This window comes from Triturus cristatus, chromosome 4_2 (assembly GCF_964204655.1).
Source record: "Triturus cristatus chromosome 4_2, aTriCri1.1, whole genome shotgun sequence".
Lineage (NCBI taxonomy): Eukaryota > Metazoa > Chordata > Amphibia > Caudata > Salamandridae > Triturus > Triturus cristatus.
Genome location: NC_140586.1, coordinates 870,807,036 through 870,827,015, shown reverse-complemented (window position 1 = coordinate 870,827,015; position 19,980 = coordinate 870,807,036). Strand labels below are relative to the sequence as shown.

Genomic DNA, 19,980 nt, shown 5'->3' with positions numbered 1-19,980 from the left:
CTCTCACACCTAGTCAGTCATGCAAATAATCACACTCCCATTTACTCACCTATGCGGTTATACACACTCAAGTTCACTTACTCATAAAAATAGTACCACATTCTTACGCTCTTATAGAATCATTGATACAAGCACACACTCGTCCATACAGTCACTCTCACAATCACACACTCTCACATCTACCCACTTATATACTCTTACATGCATATATACTGCCTTTCAAATATGTAGTTAGTCACAAATGTACCACTGAGATATATATTCACTCACTAACACACCCATACATACACTCACTCAACGATACAGTCCATCACAGATGCACTCTTAAAACCATGCACCCATAGCATCACCCACTCACACATCTAGTCAGAGTAACACACACCCTACCCACACAAACACTCAGGAACCCATACAGATACTGAGACAAGCAATCAATAACTCATATAGACACTCATATAGCTATTCACAAAACCATGCAGCCACTTATACACCAACATACAGACACATACAGACATTTGCACAGTTTAGTCACTAGTCTGCAGTAAGATACATTTAATGACTCACTTAAAGAGTCAGTTACGCACCACAGAAAATCATCCATTTACACACTTGTGCACCCACTCATTCTTCAACAGGCCTTATATATATTAAACATATTAACCCCTTCAGTGCCACGCCCTTTCCCCCTCCTGTGCCGGGTGTTGTAATAGTGGGTGGGGTTCATGACGAGATAGTCTCGTCATGGGCACAGCGCAACCGTGCTCCATGACGAGACTATCTCGTCATGGGCACAGAAGAGGTTAAAATTGTTCAGAAACACATACTCAATGGATGATGTCATCAGTGATGTCATCAGTGATGTCATTTGAGATGTCATCAGTGATGTCATGAGTGATGTCACTGACCATGTCATGAGTGATGTAATATGTGACGTCATCAGCAGTGGATTGCGGGCGCGCGAGTTATAGTTAGCTGAACTAACTATAACGGGGGAATTTCATTGTTTTTTTACGAGTGAAATGTCCAGCTAACTATAACATGTGTGAAATCTATGGTTTTTTCAGTGAAAAAAAAAAAAAAAATATATATATATATATATATATATATATATATATATATATATATATATATATATATATTCACTGAAAAAACCATAGGTTTCACACACGTTATAGTTAGGAATTAGCATTTAAAAAACATTGCAAATTCACTGAAAAATCCTTAGGTTTCACACATGTTATAGTTAGCGGAAATTTTACTGATAAAAAACCAATGAAATTCCCCCGTTATAGTTAGTGCAGGCAACTATAACTCACGCGACCGCAATCCTCTGCTGATGCTAATACTGTATTTAGACACTTATTTACCCATGTCTTCTTCCATACATTTTTAGCTATACATATATTACAAATATTTTTTTTTCATAAAGACACATATGTCATCAGCAGAAGATTGCGGTCGCGTGAGTTATAGTTGCCTGCACTAACTATAACGGGGGAATTTCATTGGTTTTTTATCAGTAAAATTTCCGCTAACTATAACATGTGTGAAACCTATGGTTTTTTCAGTGAATTTGCAAGGTTTTTTAAATGCTAATTCCTAACTATAATGTGTGTGAAACCTATGGTTTTTTCAGTGAATTTGTACGGTTTTTTAAATGCTAAGTTACTTTACGCCATTCGTGGCGTGCGCGCCCACTTAACGCAGTTCGTTCCGTGCGCGCACCGTGCGCGCACAGTGAGCACGCGGTGCGCTTCGCGCTCCGCGCGCCCACTTTACGCAGTTAGTGCCGTGCACGCACGGTGGGCACGCGGTGCGCTACGCGCACCGCGTGCCCACGTTACGCTAGATGGGCCATGTACGCACGATGCGCTTCGCGCACCGTGCGCACATGGAGGACATATGATGCACTTCGTTTTTAAAGGTAATATTTTAATTTTTCGCAATAGTTATAAGCCATGCACAAATGGTGCACTTCGGGCACCATTTGCACACGGGGTGGAGAGAGTGTGGATAATTTTTTTTTTTAATATTTTTTTTTTTAATATTTTCGTTTTTCACTTATGTGATAAGCCATGCACAATTGGTGAGTTTCGGTCACCGATTGCACACGGGGTGGGGTTAGTGTGGATAATTTTTTTTTATATATATATTTTTACCGTACGCGTACGGTAAGCGGAATCGGCGAAATTAGCGAAAAAATAAAAATTCCGTTTTTGGCCTTGGGGGATCTTTGGGGACTCCCTCTACATGGCTATGTGTGTGGGAGCTGTCAAAACAGCCCCTTTAAATGTTTTTGTGCTTTGTTTGTTAATCATCTCTCTCAGTGCGAGAGAGAAAATGGCGGCCGCCGCTTTCTGGTTTCGGACGATTCGAATGTTTACTAAGATCTAAGAGCCAATCATAATCGCGCTCGCACACGCCACCGTACGCGTACGGTAAGCGTACCGTAAGCGCACCGTAAGCTGGCTCAGATATATATATTGATTTAAAGGCTATTTTCTCAGAATCTACTGAACAGATTTACACCAAACCTACAAAAGGCACTTCCTTGACCTGAGGACTACCTCTCTGCCAAATTTCTAGTAATTCTGTTCAGCCGTTCGGGCTGTAGCCCTGTCTAAAGGTCCTATGGAAAAATGCATGGGAAAAACGCGTTTTGGGACCCCCCTTTTATCTCAGCCCCCGCTTGACGAATCCCCCCGAGACTTTCAGGGTAGGAGCGGAGCGTAGCGCCCCACCTATTTTGAAAAATTCGCGAGGATTCGTCGACCGGCGCCAAAGTTATTCAAAATAGAATGTTGCGGATTTCCTATGGAAACGTGGTCCTAACTATAACTACCTACTGGCGACCGCCAGTAGGTAATATATATATATATATGTGTGTATATATAAAAATCCCTCAGGGATCCTTTTGTATTTAAGGCAGCATTAACCTTCAAAGCTCAAGTGAGTGAGACCAGCTTTGGTCCTCAGTGTACCTCACCTAAGGAAACAGCTGGTGACACTGCATATTCATATAGAGGCAACAAATATTTGTTGTTGTCCTGAAGAAGGTGGTCCTATTTTGTCAACCCACCGTTAAATTTGAGGAACAATGAGCCGCACAGTACAAAAAGCTCAGAAAATATGATTTCTTATTGATTCTACTCAAATTAACATAATTTAAATGACAAATGTGTGTGTCTTATGTGTTGTCTCTCTTGGTATAATGTTTTATGACACTCTGCAATAATTTTTTATTATCTGATTTTTAAATTGTTTTTTAAAAAATATGTACGAATTTTATATAAATTGTATAACTATTTTTCACTTGGAGTGATATATTAAAAACGAAGGGGCATGTTATCAAGGAGACGCAATAAATATTGCATTTCCCGCTTTGCGCAATTCTGTTTAGCGCCGCGTATCGCAGGATTTAATCAACGAGATATGGCGTTATTATCAACGCATATTTCCATGGCGATTAAATCCTCTGATAGCGGTGTGAAACAGAATCGCGCAAAGCGGGAAACGCGATATTTATCGCGTTTCCTTGATGATATGCCCCGTTGCCTCAGCCGTACAATCCCCCTGCCATAATAAGTATGGCTAAGTCAGTTACAAACCAGGCATTACAAACCCGCGATAACTTCGGTAAGAGCGGTTTACTTTATCACATTGCGGGTTTGCACGAGGCTTGTTAATATTGCGCTGCCGTGTCAGTGCGGATTTCGATGGAGAAAGGGAAAGTAACGCCTACTTTGCATGTCATTAGCGATATTCATCGCTGACATGCAAAGTGGAGTTAAAAGGGCTGCTCACTCAAGGAAACACGCATTAGCGTTCCCTTGATAATTGTGCGTTAAAAAAATTGCCGCTTTTCAGCCGAATAGGGCCGATAAAGCGGCGGTATTCGGCTTGATAATAGGCCGCTAATTGTTTAAAAATTTTCTTTTGGGTCCCTCGTAAGACGGGTGTAGATGTATGTATGAGCTCGAATGAAATGAAGTGTGGAATGTTTGAATAGAGTGAATTGATTCCTCCAAGGGATTTTTTATTGTTTTTCATTTAAACAAACTTTATTGCCTTTTACAAATTTTAAGTCCATTCTACAGATAGCGTTAAATGCATTGTTACCTCATATTCTGTGCTTTTCATAATATATATCATATATCTTATCAAGGTATTTTTTATTGTTGACAATTAAATTGTACAAGGAACTCTGGGAGAGGAGTTGGCCTAACGGCTAGGGCGGTCGACCTCGAATCTGGGGAACTGCTTTGTAAAGCGCTCTGATACCCGATACCTTCGGGTCAAGTTTGCGCTATATAAAACTCCGTAAAAATAAAAAATAAAACTCTGTCTCTTGGAGTAGCGGGCCCCTCTCTTTTATTTTGAGATCATTAGATTTAGCTAATAACAGGCTCACAGAGAAAGAAAATAATATCAGAAAATGTCAGAAACTCCGTCATTAACTAATCAAGGGGCATATTAAGAAGGGCCAGCGATAATTATCGCTGGCCCCACATGGCGGTAGAAATATTATCGCCGGCTATCGCTGAAAATTATCTCCATGATAACGCTATATTAACAATACATAGCGCTTTGGCGATAATATTACAGCGAAAGCGGTGTTTACCATGGAACATCGCTGGTTTTCCAGCGATGTTCCATGGAAAACAGCGATAACATTGCTGATAGGACTCTGTGGTCATATCAGCATAATCCACCTACCATTATTAGTATGCCTTAGTCTGGAATTTAACAGACGTTAAATTCCAGCGTTAAGGCCGAGGTAGCGCAAGTTTTTTTTATCGCTGCACCTCCTTGTTAATATCGCGAAGCTGCCTTCACGATATTACCATGCGTTGTTTTCACAGCCACGCCTTCTTTGCATCTCATTAGCGATGCGAGGCTGTTAAAAAACAGGCTCTACATCAAAGAAACACGCGCTATTGCGATATAATTACGGACGCTAAAGTGGCGATAATTATACCGCCAGCCCTTGCTAATATGCCCCCATGTTCGTTTCCTTGATATCATCTTATTTCCACTGTTTCATTACTGCTGTTTTCCAGGTTTGCGTGGACGGCGCCATGAACCTTCCCTGGTCCGGTTTTACATTTGCTCACCTCTGCTTCAATCCCCCCGGAGCCTTTTACTTCGGGGAACCCTGCCGCAGATACGACCGCCCAGCCTTTGTGGAGACACTAGACTTCAGCAGCCACCAGCACTTCCCTGTCTGGCTGGACGGGTTCAAGGTACTGTGGCGTTCTGTGCCAGCCCCTGTCTTGCACAGCACAGACATGCTGAGGGTCTGGGTCAGGGGGTCATTTAAGTGACCAGCACTGTAAAGATATGAGGCTATGAGGTGGGACCTTTCTATGAGAGTGTGGGGGTGCTTCGGGACACTGTAGGACCTTTAACCATCCATCTGCTCCTCTCTATAGTGTCTCCACCCTGTTATTGGACACAGAGGGGCCTTGTGTTTGGCTGGCTTCCAGTACACCTCTGCCAACAAAGGCCTTTTATGCTTTAGAGACATGTGTGTCCTTGGGGTAACATATGACATGGATCACCACAAGTATTAAACATTTTCATAGGTTTGTCACAAAAACAGCCTTCCCTCCCTTCTTAACCCACACTGGCTTCTGATAATTGCTGGTAGGGGTAGCACATTGTCTTCACCAAGGCATAAAATGTAAGGTAGGAAGTCAGTCCGCTCATTTATGGCACTTTCCTAAACCCCATCGCTGCCTGTGCTCTGGGTGTGAATCACTTATACACCCACTGCATGTCTGTGATGTACAAGAGAGAGGCTGGGAGAGCATAGGGCTAGCCCTGTGGGGTAGTGTTGGATGGATCATATGGGTGCAGCGTGTAGGCGGTGACTTTAGTGGTATCCTGTTATGTAGTGTGAGCACTTAGGGGTGCCGAGTGAGGACTGGCTTTCGAGGCTGTCTAATACAGTGTCCGAGTTTAGGGGTGCAGCGTGGACTCTGTGAGGCAGGATGAATGCAATTGTGTGAATTGTTGGCACTGAGGTGTCCAGTGCTAGTCTTAGGGGTACAGTGTGAGCTGTGTGGGGTGCAGAATGAGAAATGCAAACACTAAGGATACTATATGAGTTTTATGGTTAAAATGTGAACGCCGCGAGTTATAAAACGAGTCTTTGTGATGGAGGGCGTCTACTCTGGGGTACAGCATCTGATTTTAGCAGTGCAGTGTGAGTAGTGTTGGATGCAGGTAGAGGAGTGCTGTAGAGTCAATCATGAGCCCTGTTAGATGCTGTGACAGTAACTATGGGAAGAGTGAGAGTTCTACCTCAGCAGTGACGAATGATGGTCCTGCCTGAGACGGACTTTCACTACAACACTGCACCCTTGGCGCCCACAGTCCTCGGGTACCAATCTCTGTCATTTTCTCCCCACCTTCTCCTAGCCCTTTCCACGGCGGCTGTACAATGAGCATCTCACGCTCATTATCCACCTGCACCAGGTCTCAGTATCTTCAGGAGGAGATGGGAACAGTCTAAACAAACCTGCCAACACCCCAAGCAAAGAGACTGCACCTCTTCCAGAGGAGAGCCTGGTGTTTGCCCCCGGAAGCCAGGCATGGACCGCCCTCCACGTCTTCAGGAAAGGGTACTGCAATACAGGCGTCTACCAGGTGCCGCTGTACCAGGGAGAGCCCAGCCAGGTAAAGCCAGTGCATTCTGGAGTCAAATGAGTGCCTGTGTGGTATGTGCACATATGTGCATGCGCGCGCTCACGTGTGTGTGTGAGCACGTGTGTGTTTGTGCATGTCAGCTAGAGCAACGATTAGTAGGGTTGTGCGCCATGGTGGTGACCTATGGATGGAAGCATCACAACTGCTGGATTTCTTGCTCACTTTGGATCTTGTACTCTACTACTGTTTTCCCACGCCACCACCTGGGTGGAAATGTGGCATTGTGGAGCTAAATGTGGAGAAGGGGGAGTCTGGAGAAGGGCACAGTGCTACTCCAAGATCTTGAGGATGGAGAAGGGAGAGTCTGGAGAAGGGTACAATGCTAATTCAAGATCTTGAGGATGGAGAAGGGGGGAGTCTGGAGATGGTTACAGTGCTACTCCAAGATCTTGAGGATGGAGATGGGGGAGTCTGGAGAAGGGTACAGTGCTAATCCAAGATCTTGAGGATGGAGAAGGGGGGAGTCTGGAGATGGTTACAGTGCTTCTCCAAGATCTTGAGGTTGGAGAAGGGGGAGTCTGGAGATGGTTACAGTGCTACTCCAAGATCTTGAGGATGGAAAAGGGGGAGTCTGGAGAAGGGTACAGTGCTAATCCAAGATCTTGAGGATGGAGAAGGGGGGAGTCTGGAGATGGTTACAGTGCTACTCCAAGATCTTGAGGATGGAGATGGGGGAGTCTGGAGAAGGGTACAGTGCTAATCCAAGATCTTGAGGATGGAGAAGGGGGGAGTCTGGAGATGGTTACAGTGCTACTCCAAGATCTTGAGGATGGAGATGGGGGAGTCTGGAGAAGGGTACAGTGCTAATCCAAGATCTTGAGGATGGAGAAGGGGGGAGTCTGGAGATGGTTACAGTGCTACTCCAAGATCTTGAGGATGGAGATGGGGGAGTCTGGAGAAGGGTACAGTGCTTCTCCAAGATCTTGAGGATGGAGAAGGGGGAGTCTGGAGAAGGGTGCAGTGCTACTCCAAGATCTTGAAGATGGAGAAGGGGGAGTCTGGAGAAGGTTACAGTGCTAATCCGAGATTTTGAGGATGGAGAAGGGGGAGTCTGGAGAAGGGTACAGTGCTACTCCAAGATCTTGAGGATGGAGAAGGGGGAGTCTGGAGAAGGGTACAGTGCTAATCCAAGATCTTGAGGATGGAGAAGGGGGGAGTCTGGAGATGGTTACAGTGCTAAACCAAGATCTAGAGGATGGAGATGGGGGAGTCTGGAGAAGGGTACAGTGCTAATCCAAGATCTTGAGGATGGAGAAGGGGGGAGTCTGGAGATGGTTACAGTGCTACTCCAAGATCTTGAGGATGGAGAAGGGGGAGTCTGGAGAAGGGTGCAGTGCTACTCCAAGATCTTGAAGATGGAGAAGGGGGAGTCTGGAGAAGGTTACAGTGCTAATCCGAGATTTTGAGGATGGAGAAGGGGGAGTCTGGAGAAGGGTACAGTGCTACTCCAAGATCTTGAGGATGGAGAAGGGGGAGTCTGGAGAAGGGTACAGTGCTAATCCAAGATCTTGAGGATGGAGAAGGGGGGAGTCTGGAGATGGTTACAGTGCTAATCCAAGATCTAGAGGATGGAGATGGGGGAGTCTGGAGAAGGGTACAGTGCTAATCCAAGATCTTGAGGATGGAGAAGGGGGAGTCTGGAGAAGAGTACAGTGCTACTCCAAGATCTTGAGGATGGAGAAGGGGGAGTCTGGAGATGGTTACAGTGCTACTCCAAGATCTTGAGGATGGAGAAGGGGGATTCTGGAGATGGTTACAGTGCTTCTCCAAGATCTTGAGGTTGGAGAAGGGGGAGTCTGGAGAAGGGTACAGTGCTACTCCTAGATCTTGAGGATGGAGAAGGGGGAGTCTGGAGAAGGGTACAGTGACACTCCAAGATCTTGAGGATAGAGATGGGGGAGTCTGGAGAAGGGTACAGTGCTTCTCAAAGATCTTGAGGATGGAGAAGGGGGAGTCCGGAGAAGGGTACAGTGCTACTACAAGATCTTGAGGATGGAGAAGGGGGAGTCTGGAGATGGTTACAGTGCTACTCCAAGATCTTGAGGATGGAGAAGGGGGAGTCTGGAGAAGGGTACAGGACTACTCCAAGGGGCATATCAGCAAGCTAGTGATAAAAAATTATCGCCGCTTTAGCGTCCGTTTTCGGCCGAAAAGCGGCGATAATTTTATCGCTTAATCAGCAAGGTTACGCTAACGCGTGATTCCTTGCTTTAGCTCCCTTTCCCATAACGCCCACCTTTGCATCTCTAGTGAGATGCAAAGTGGGCGTTCCGTCCCAAAATAACTGGAGAAATGTCGCTAACCGACATTTCTCCAATTATCAACGGAATCGCTAACAGGCATAGCGATAAGAAAAGTAGAGTTAACCAAAGTTAACGCTACTTTCCTTACACCTGCTTTCACCCTGACTTAGCCATTATATCCAATGTAAGGTGAATATAATGGCTAAGTATGCCCTGCCCTGCCTTATCAGCAAGCTAACGCCAAACTGTGTGAGATTATTGATGGATTTCCAGCAATAATCTCACATTTGGCTGTTAGCGCTTGGAATTTTATCACTTTTGAGATAAGCATTGCTGATAGCACGCTATCTCAGCGATAAAATTCCACGATAGCCGGCGATAATTATCCTAGTGCTTAGTGCGCTTAGCGATAATTATCGCCGGCCCTTGCTGATATGCCCCCAAGATCTTGGGGATGAAGAAGGGGGAGTCTGGAGATGGTTACAGTACTACTCCAAGATCCTGAGGATGGAGAAGGGTGAGTCTGGAGAAGGGTACAGTGCTACTCCAAGATCTTGAGGATGGAGAAGGGGGAGTCTGGAGATGGTTACAGTGCTACTCCAAGATCTTGAGGATGGAGAAGGGGGAGTCTGGAGATGGTTACAGTGCTACTCCAAGATCTTGTTGATGGAGAAGGGGGAGTCTGCAGATGGTTACAGTGCTACTCCAAGATCCTGAGGATGGAGAAGAGGGAGCCTGGAGAAGGGTACAGTGCTACTCCAAGATCTTGAGGAGTGCAAGATGAACATGTGCTGTTGATATGAGAGGCATCCAAGAGCAAATTACAGCAAACCATGGCTTCTACATTAAGAGCTCACGAGCTGCGGCTCAGAAGAAACTTTCAGAAGTTATGGCCATGAAAATTATTTTCATTATCGAGTGGTGGGGGAAATAATCAGTAACTAAGTTTTAAACCATGATCAGAGACAGGCAAAGGTTACTAGTTGTGTGAATGCGACCACCAGTAAAAATTATTCATTCTTTACCACCTTAGACTTTGCTTAGAGATTGTTGGTGTGGAACATTTCTGATACATTCTCAGCTAGCCTAAGATGTACGTCAATAAACCCTAAAACTTGTAAGCACAATGTTTGACAACGGATGTCTTGGGGAAGCAGGCCACACGTGCAGTTATCTAGACCAAGCCTTCCTCTGAAATCAGTGTTTGTCCTCAATCACCTGAATTAAGGAGCCAAGAGGAAAGGTCCAAATGCAACTATCACTGAGGCCATATTCTCACTGTGGATATGATGACCTCACTGGGGGGAAACTGGTGGTTGATGACCAAGAGACCTAGCTGGGGAAAAATTTAAATAATACCACAGTGATGCACACTGAGTGAAACAATGAATGACAGTCAAGTACCTGCCACAGCTACTGAAAGCCACGTTTACACTGTTGAACCAAGAGCCTGATTACGATGTTGGTGGGACCGTCACCAACAAGCTGTCAGTCTGACCGCCGCATTTAAGATGCAGGAGGTCGGACCGCAGAGGTCTGGGGGAAAGACCACTGCCTCCAACCGGATCTAGGATCCCATCGGGCAGCAGTCGAAATCGTGTCCCTGCATGGAGCCGGTGCCGCGCTGGTACCTCTGTAGGGATTGCAAAGTTCCTTTTCGGCAGCCTTTTAATGGTGGTCCGACCGCCATGAAAAAACTGTCGGAAACGGACTTTATGGACCCCAAGCAGGGCCCCCGTAGGCCACTATGAAGTGGCCCTGGGGGTACATGAAGTGCCCCCATGCATATTCATTCAACGTGTGCCAGGCACCTCATGGTGCCTGGCACACAGTGCATGGATGTGCACAAAGTGCTCTTTCGCACTACAGCTTGTGCTGCAGCCCTTTTCCTAGGCCGCAGCACAAGCTGCAATGTAACATAGCACTTCTGCCAGCATGGCGGTCTCATCCTAATTGGGCAGTCAGACTGCCGCCTGCTTGTCGGTCGGTCTCCCCTCCGACGTGATAATGGGTGGCAGACCGACCGCTCGTTATCCTAAGGAGCCCTAAGTTAGGGATTGATAACATTCTGTTACCTTTATATGAAAATAATCTAAATGGAGAGTGAATGGCATGTTGTTTCTAAGGATGATTACTGTCAGTATGCTGTTCTAAGCAGAGGTTACTATTGGTATGTACACAATCTAGTCAGTTTTCTCTGATTATTGCTAAAATTCAACTACTCTGGTGCCTTGCCTTTTCTCAAAACTCTAACTGGCCTAGCGTTAAGTAGCATGTTCAGGAATCCCAAATCAAACCATGGCCCAATGTCCCTTTAGGTTCCGTAGGCCTGTGACAAGTTCCATAGATATCCCATCCCACCCCGAGATCTTCTCAGGGATTTCATGGGCTGTTGGGTACAGAGTTAGTGGCCACCAAAGGTGGCCACTAACTCAAGACTACGAAAGAGGTAATGAAAGGCTAAGCTTCATGGAAACCCTAAAGTGCCTTTTCAGCACCCTATTAAGGGGCATATTATCAAGACACGGCGTTAAAATTATTGCCGCTTTAGCGGCAGAAAACTGCTGCGAAAGCGGCGATAATGGGCTTGATAATATGCCCTTGAGAATTCCCATAGAAGCCCATGTTCTGGTGTCAACATGGGCTTCTATTGGAATTCACTGCGGCATATTATCAAGCCCATTATAGCCGCAGTTTTCTGCCGCTAATGCGGCGATAATTTTAACGCCGTGCTTCATAATATGCCCCCAAGTCTGCTGGGAAATGAACTACATCCTCAAATTTATCGTAACAGTGAGAGACAACTTTGAGATTTTATGTTAATATATGAGACAGCAATTCACATGAACTAACAATTAGGATAAGCCTTGGCCCACTGAGACCACCTTGGTGGCAAACTCCATTGCACCTCCACTAGAGTAATCTTCCAGAAAGACAGACGACAGGCATGGATTCAATTGCAACAGGAAAGTGGGAAGCTGGAACTTTCTTGCATCCGATGGTACTTCTTTTGCCAGGACACTCCAGCTGCCGCTCACACCATTGCTCTTAGTGGTCAACTATCGGCGTGGCAAGTCCAGAAGTGACCTTAGCAAGTCATCCTCAGTTATTTATTGAGGCCCTTGTGAAATAAAGACAACCGTATACATGATCACTTCTAGTGTGCCCATTGGACTTCCTCTATGAGGAAGAATGTGTATTTCTCAATGCACCTTCCCGTAGACATGTGAGAACCAAACCCCAAGATTTTACTACACCCCAGTAATTTGGTCACTCTAAAATGTATCTTTGGCAGCTCGGCTCCGGCACCTTTGATCTAGCGATAAGAGTCACCACCCTCCTTGACATCAGGCCCACAAAATCGACTTAGCAGAGTTATAAAAAATAGTAACTGAGGCCACCCAATAACTAAGTTCTAGGTCAATGGAAAGTTAAATGGTTTTGATACAAACCTCAATATAGGTATTACAAAAAATGCAAAATATATGCAATGACGCCTCAAATACAGAAAACATAGTCAAATTCAGGATTAAAGAGAACGTCATCAGGCTAAATGGACAGAGTTCAATGAAGGAAACGAAAAGGCACTCAATAATCAGACAGGATCTCTAGTAGAGCAGAGAAAGTCTCTCGCTCACCCCCAAAACCAGAGGTTTTATACACATTTTAATTTAATAAGCAAAAACTGGAAATTCAGCATGGCATGACTAGTGATAACACATATTGGAGAAATTAGAACGATGACCGTCACACAAATAACTCAGTTTCAGTTTCAGTTTTTAACGTCTTTATTTCGAATATTCTTCATAAAAGACAAAATATTTACATACATATAAATAAAAACAATATTACATAATCAATGACATTATATGAAAATTAAGCGTAAAGAACAATAGAACAAAAAGAATTAAGAATTGATTAAAACCTCAATTAAATTAAATATGTGCATAAAGACGACAAGAGAAGATTTATTATTGAACAAATGCATATAAAAAGACACAACATCAATACTGGTCGGAGACACAATCTAGTAAAGTAACGTACTATATGGGTTTTTCATGACGGTATGTTACAAACTGTCTTAGACCTTAATAACCAAGCCCATCCAAGGAATTTGGCCAATCCAATGGAAAGACATTCAGAGGTGTTAGTTCTTAGAATGAGCAAGGCTTCACTGCTCGACCGGGTCTTTAATCTATAGCATATAGGCTTTAGCCACTTGTGGCGTGGTTCACGGTAAGCATTACAAACAAACAAGAAATGACCTATTGTTTCTTTATGGTCAGTACAACATGGACAAAGTGAAGTCGCCGGCTTCTGCCAACCACTGGTGAAGGCCCGTAATGGCAATGTACCTAGACGGAACTGAAAGTAAAGTTTCCTATCTAAGGTTTTGACAATTACATCCCAAAAGCACTCGGTATGAGGGACTATTTTATGTAGCAGAAACAGACCGGTCAGGTTCGGTTTCTCTGAAAGAATAACGTGTTCATCTTTAACCATAGACCAGAAGAGAGATTTAAAATCTTTCTTAGAGGGAAAGATGTGAGAGCCCGGCTCAAACCACAACTGGGGGAGGCCCATTCCGATAAGAGTGTTTCTAATTGACTTAAACCATGGAATTTCACCTGCCCCCTGTTGTGATCTAACATCCTGAAGCTCTTGGGCAAACATGGCAAGTTCCGGTGTGGACCATATTCGTCTCCATAACGCCACCATCCTGTACTGGGCTTGATGTTTAATTGAATGGAACCCCATATCCATCAATAGTGGTAGAGCGGGTGTTGATGGAGGAAGACTGACTAGGTTTCGGAAAAATTTGTTCTGTATCCTATCAAGGACAGCCAGGTCCACACAACCCCATATATCAGCCCCGTATAATATGGCAGAGCTGATTTTTGCACTATATATTTTAAGAGCGGGCAATACCCTTTTGGTCAGAGAACTCCGCTGCTCCTTCACCAGACAACCGGACAGACGCGTAAATTTCAAGCTAAGCGCCGCTATTTGCTCTTTCCAGCGTAATCTATAGTCCATTGTCACACCAAGATAGGTCATAACTTCAACCTGTTCCAGACTAGACCCGTTCATCGTAACATTGCCCCTCTGTGGTTTTTTCTTTGTGAAGACCATAAATTTGGTTTTGTTGATGTTAATTTCTAAATCGTTCTCATTGCAGAAATCCACAAATTTGTCTATAGCTACCTGCAGACCCTTCTGTGTTTTAGCCAATATGAGCGTGTCATCAGCAAAAATTAAAAGGGGGAATTTAGTCCCACCCAGTGATGGGGCATCGGTAGGGGTTTCTGAGAGAAACTTAACCACTTGATTAATAAAAAGTATGAAAAGGGTAGGGGCCAGGACGCAGCCCTGTCTCACTCCACGAGTCACAGGGAAGGGTTCTGTGACCTGGCCCTGGTGGCCCCACCTAACTCTAGCAAAATTTCCCTCGTGCATCCTGATGGTAAATTCTAGGAGCGCAGAAGGAACTCCCATCTTTCTTAATGCAGCCCACATCTTTCCTCTGGGGACCAAATCAAACGCTGATTTGAGGTCCACAAATGCAGCGTATATCGTGCCACCTCTCAAAAACACAGTTTTCCAGTAGATCATAATAAATCTTAAGATCTGATCTACAGTACTAATGTGAGCCCTAAAGCCAGCTTGTAATGGAGAGAGAATGTCAGCTTCGGTCATCCAGGTGTCGATTTTTCCTAAAAGCATTCTAGCCACTACCTTTTGTAGGGCATCAATAAGACTGATGGGTCGGTAGTTTCCTGCATCAGTTTTGTCCCCTTTTTTATACACGGGCAGGATCTCTGCCCCTTTCCATGAATTTGGGATCCTGGTCCCTCTAGCTATCGCATTTGCTAGGGTAGTTATGTACGGAACCCAATGCACCTGGTCATACTTAAAAAGGTCCGCTGGGACACAGTCCACACCGGGGGCCTTACCGTTCTGGACTTGTTTAAGAGCAACTATAGTTTCTGTTTCTGTGAAGACAATGTGGTCAAGTATGGGCACCGCAGTCTGTACACTGGCATCTTCCCAAGAGTGGGAGATCCGTACCGTGTTACTAAACTGCGTCGCGTAGTGCTTGACCCATTGTTCTGCAGGCACATGGTTAACAGGGACTTTCGAGTCCCCAGTCCCACCCCACCTCACAACCTCCCAGAATTTTTGTTGGTTAGATGAGGTGCTAGCTTGGTATAAATCTAACCAGCGCTGTTCGTCCCAGTTGGTTTTTGCCTCTTTAAGTACTTTCTTGTAATTAACCCTAGCTAGCCTAATATCATTGGCTGACTTGGATTTAATAGCAGCTATTAGGGTGCTATGGGCAAGACGACAAGATTTATCATACCATTTGGTCCTAGTTGGTACTGGACCATTATTCCTTCCTTTTGTGGGTTCATTAAAAAAAGTTTTAATCTTATTAAACAGAGACTCATGGATCGACCCTATTTCTTCCAGGGAAGTGCCTTCATTAACTATGGGTACCATCGAATTGGTGGCTGCTGAGACCTCCACCGCAACCCTTTCTAATACGGTAGGGTTGTCTATAAGCCTAGTCCAGCGTACCCTTCTACAGTCATTCGTGAGAACAGCCTCGGCTGTAACGGTAGTGGATGCAGAATCCAATCTGAGACCCTCATTCAGTAGTAATTTAATTGCCAGGGGATTATGGTCACTTTCAGGTCTTTGGACTACTTCCATATCCTCTAGGATTTTCCAAAACTCTATCTTTATTAAGAAGTAGTCAATACGGCTCGAATGCTGGGAATTGTCAAAAGTGACCTTTCCCATCGAATCTGATTTAGTTCTACCGTTAGCTGCGCGCAGATCCCATTCAAGGCAGAGGCCTAACCACTGCATTGCGGCCTCGGTTAACTTTTTTAATTGGAGGGATGGATAATGGTGGAATATTCCAAATTTGATCGATTTCCCCATATCCTTCTTTGTCAAGACTAGGAAAAGGTTCAAAAGAACAATTAAAATCACCTGCCACCATTATACATTTGTCGCTAGTAATATTGTTTAATAGGGAATCTAAATCGCTAGCTGCTCTCGCAGGCTTCCCACCAGGTTGCCCTCTTGCATATATGTTAATCAGAAAAAAGTCCTCGATATTTTTACCAGACAATTTCAAGGCAAGAATATCACTACTTAAGGTAGGAATGTCTATAATTTTAAAGGCTAGGGATTGTCTGATCCAAATAACCAGACCACCTGAAGGACGACCTTTAGGTCCTTTACAGGCTGGTTTATAGTAGTTAAGATAGCCAACCCGAAAGATGGCAACAGTTTACCAGCTTTCCTGTAAAATGATAACATCAAAAGAGTCCACATAAGAGCCCCAGTCATCCTCAGACATTTTCCCTTTTAATCCCGCTATATTCCAAGACAAAACTGTGAGGGTATTACTTGTTTCTTTCGGCAAGTTGTTAAATGGATTCACAGTCTCCTCAGGGACCAGGGGTCTATATGTGGGATTTGGAAGTTTTACCCTTTCTACCTCCCCTTGGGAATTACCACTCAGCCCTGTTACAATCTCAACCCTGGGAGATGGAGTAGGGTTAGGGGAACTCAGTACAACTTCACTCGGCCCGGGAATCGGTAGTAGATTGTCAAGTCAATCCACACCTTCCAAGCCGGATAGCGGAGCAAACCGGTTTGTGAGGTGCGGGTGAAACAAAGGGTAGACTGGGGTATCAAAGTGAAATCTCCCTCTTGGCCTGTCTCTTCTAGAATGTTGAAATGGGGTGTGGGGTCTACTTGTATATAAAGCAGGATAGAAATAATTCAACAATAATGTTTGCACATCCCCAACTCTTCCGAATCTAGGTTCCCTGCTGATAGATTCAGCCACCCATGGCTCTCTGAAACTTATCACCACACAGCCCCCCTCAAGATCTTTCTTACCATAACCTATCCAATCCACCCTTCTTACATTAAGAATTTCAGGATTCATGTTGGGTGGGAGCGGGCGATTTTTATTAAGCCAGAATGTTACTTTATTGTAGAGGTCCTTGTGTGTTTCTCTTTTACCATCTACTAAAGGAGCCACGCCAGTTAAGATGATGGTGTAAGGCTGTGACTCTGGGGGGAGATTAACACATTGTTTCCTCGGGATAGGTTTGATATAGGGCCGGATGTTTTGGTCGTGACTACTAGGAGTTTTCTTGGCCTGGGGTTGCTTTGCGGCCTTCTGTCTAGGTGCGCCCTCAGAGCTAACTGTTTTCTTGGGGGCCGATACAGTTGTTGGCTGCGGGGCTTTTAACGTAGTGGGTCCCGCTTTTGAACTTGAGGCCCCTGCTTTGTTATTCACCAGAGTAGACTTCGATGATGACAGGGCAGTGGGGGGCAAGCCTTTGGGGGCTAAACTGGCAAGAGTTCTGTTTGTAGATGCTATATTATCTCTAACCAACCTATCCAAGGAATCCATTTTTGTATTCAATAGTCTTGTCCTTTCGAATAGTGGTAAGAGCAGGGATTTCATTAGTAACTCTATCTTAGCCAGAAGTATGCCTTCTGCAATACTAACTGTGGTATTATGGTCTTCAAGTTGAACCACCACATTAGTATTAGGCAACTGTATAGGTGAATCAATAGTACTTCCCGCCCCCTCAATATGTTCATCTAAGTCGGGAGAGTCTAACCTTTTACGTTTCCCAGGGTTCTGTGAGGGTAGAAGTTGTGAAAGGGGAGGGGAAGTCACTTGCTCCTTACTGATATTAAGATTAGGTGAGTCCGAGAGACCTGATTTCTCTCCAGGCTGGTCTAAAAAAAATAGTAGTCCCTCCATTTAGCATATTATCATGTGCAGTGGTATATGAGCTATCTTGACCCGTCCCCGCTAACTCCACAGTTTGGGTCTCAGGAACAGTTACAAGCACTAAATCTGTATTAACATCACTGCTATCAGTGTCTAAAAGGGAAAGCGGAATGGGGGAGACTGCCTCATTAATTTTCCCAAGAGAGGATCGCTTGCCTGTAATTATATCTAGTGAAAGACGTTTTTCAACTAGAGCGATTTCTTTCTCCAGTATGGCAGTAGAGCGTTTAAAAAACTGGTCAATTGTACCCGTAAAAGTGCCATTAGAGGTGGAGACCTGGACTTGCCTCTCTTTGCCAGATCTTAGGGTCATCTTTAGATATACAAGTAACCAAATTAACACCAACCTCAGACCTTAAATTATGTACAATAATGGGCAAAGTTAGGTCAAAGCGGTTATACTAACAATGAGGACACAAGCCTGGTTATGGTCAGATGCAATGTTTACAAAATAAACATTTAAAACGTCTGTTAGGTGATACCATGAGATGTTATAAATATTGAGTGGTAAATGTTAGGAAGGTGGCCCGGCCCGGCCTCACTCGGCCTCTGACGGCCACAGACGGCCCGCCCTCTGCCCGGGCTCAGCCCGGCGCCGCCCGCGCGCGTCCCGCGACGCGGAGGGAGCCGCGGCTTTTGAAGCGCCTCCGGGCGCGCTAACACCAGGAAGTGGGCGGGGCAGCGGTGATTCACGGGAGCTGTAGTCTCCCCCAACGGCGGCCTACGATGTCGTGGAGGCGGCGGGGGAGACACACAGCGTGGGCACCCCGTCCAGGCAGCAGCAGTTCGGCGTTTTCCAGGCGCAGGTAAGGCACAGCGCAATGTGGCAATGAAAGACGGCACTATAACACTAACCCATTTCTAAGATTAAGGAGTCTTCCATTAGTTTCCAAAGCAACAGCCCAATCGGGAGATGTACAACACAATATGAAACATTTTCAAACAAGGGGGTATATTTACTAAGATTTAGCGCTGTGTTTGCATCACAAAAGTGACGCAAATCGATGCAAAATCTTTTTTTACTAATTTACTTTCCAGCACAACATTTGCATTGTAATGTATTGCGCTGGAAAATCACTTGAAAGCGGCGCATTTCACTGCTTTGCATTATTTAGCACCAAAGGGGCATTCCATGGGTGGTACATGGGCGTTCCCATGCAACCACCCAAGGGGGCATATCATCAAGCGGCAGCGATAATTATCACTGGCCGCACTCAGTGCGAAAAATGTTATCACCGGCTATCGCTGTTAATTATCTCCCTGCTAGCGCTGTATTAACAACGCATAGCGCAATGGAGATAATTATACCACCGATAGCGGTGTTTTCCATGGAACATCGCTGGTTTGTCAGCGATGTTCCATGGAAAACGGCGATAACCTTGCTGATACGACCCTGTGGTCGTATCAGCATAATCCACCCCCAATGGTAAGTATACCTAAGTCAGCATTTTTGCAGACGTTAGTTTTTGGCAAAAACTGCAGTTTTCACCAAAAACTAACGTCTGCAAAAATGCGTGGGCCTCCTTGTATTATCCAGTGACGCCCACTTTGCATCTCATTAGAGATGCAAAGCGAGGCGTCGGGAAAACGGGTGCTAACATGCGCCAATGTATGTTAGCAATGTCATTTTCGCATCTTTTTTGGCTTTTAAAGCCAAAAAAGCGGCGAAATGGCCCTTGATAATATGCCCCAAGGTCTCTGATGCAAAACCCTGTTTATTAAAAAAGGTGACAGGGTTTTGCATAAAAAAGTAGCACCCACTTCCGCCAGCAGCTGTTACGGAGCAATGCTTTCTTTTCTCCTTTCTTTCCCAACGTTGCTCGTGTGCTGCTCTGCACCGCACACATACAAGGTGGGAAAAGTTAGTCCTTCCAGTACAAAACCTATGCTAGACTCACAGAGACACCCTTAAAGTATGGTGCAAAGGTGCGTGTCGCTCATGGCAGCACATTTCGGTCAATATGACGCTCTCCTGCTCTCTCCTCATGTAGCGCGGCACAACATTTGCGGCTGTGCACTGTGCTGTGGGATGACTTCATAAATCTGGCCAAAAACCCCTACATCTGTCTGCTAACAGTGGAAGAGTAGGTCGCACACTGCTCGTCACACCAGCAAGTTGCCCCAAAGGACTGTGGGAAATGTAGTGGCGACGGCGGGTACGTCTATGCCACGAAATGTAAATAGAACAGTATG

The 19,980-nt window shown here is 45.0% G+C and overlaps 1 protein-coding gene across 1 annotated transcript in view; it reads left to right on the top strand.

The window, feature by feature from the left end:
- CCDC17 (coiled-coil domain containing 17) overlaps positions 1–19,980 on the top strand; it is a 507,736-nt gene that overhangs the window by 454,483 nt on the left and 33,273 nt on the right. The window contains exons 26-27 of the mRNA XM_085602872.1: positions 5,061–5,243; positions 6,424–6,681. Of these exons, the coding sequence (XP_085458998.1) occupies positions 5,061–5,243; positions 6,424–6,681 (441 nt within the window). The remainder of the gene's footprint in view (positions 1–5,060; positions 5,244–6,423; positions 6,682–19,980) is intronic.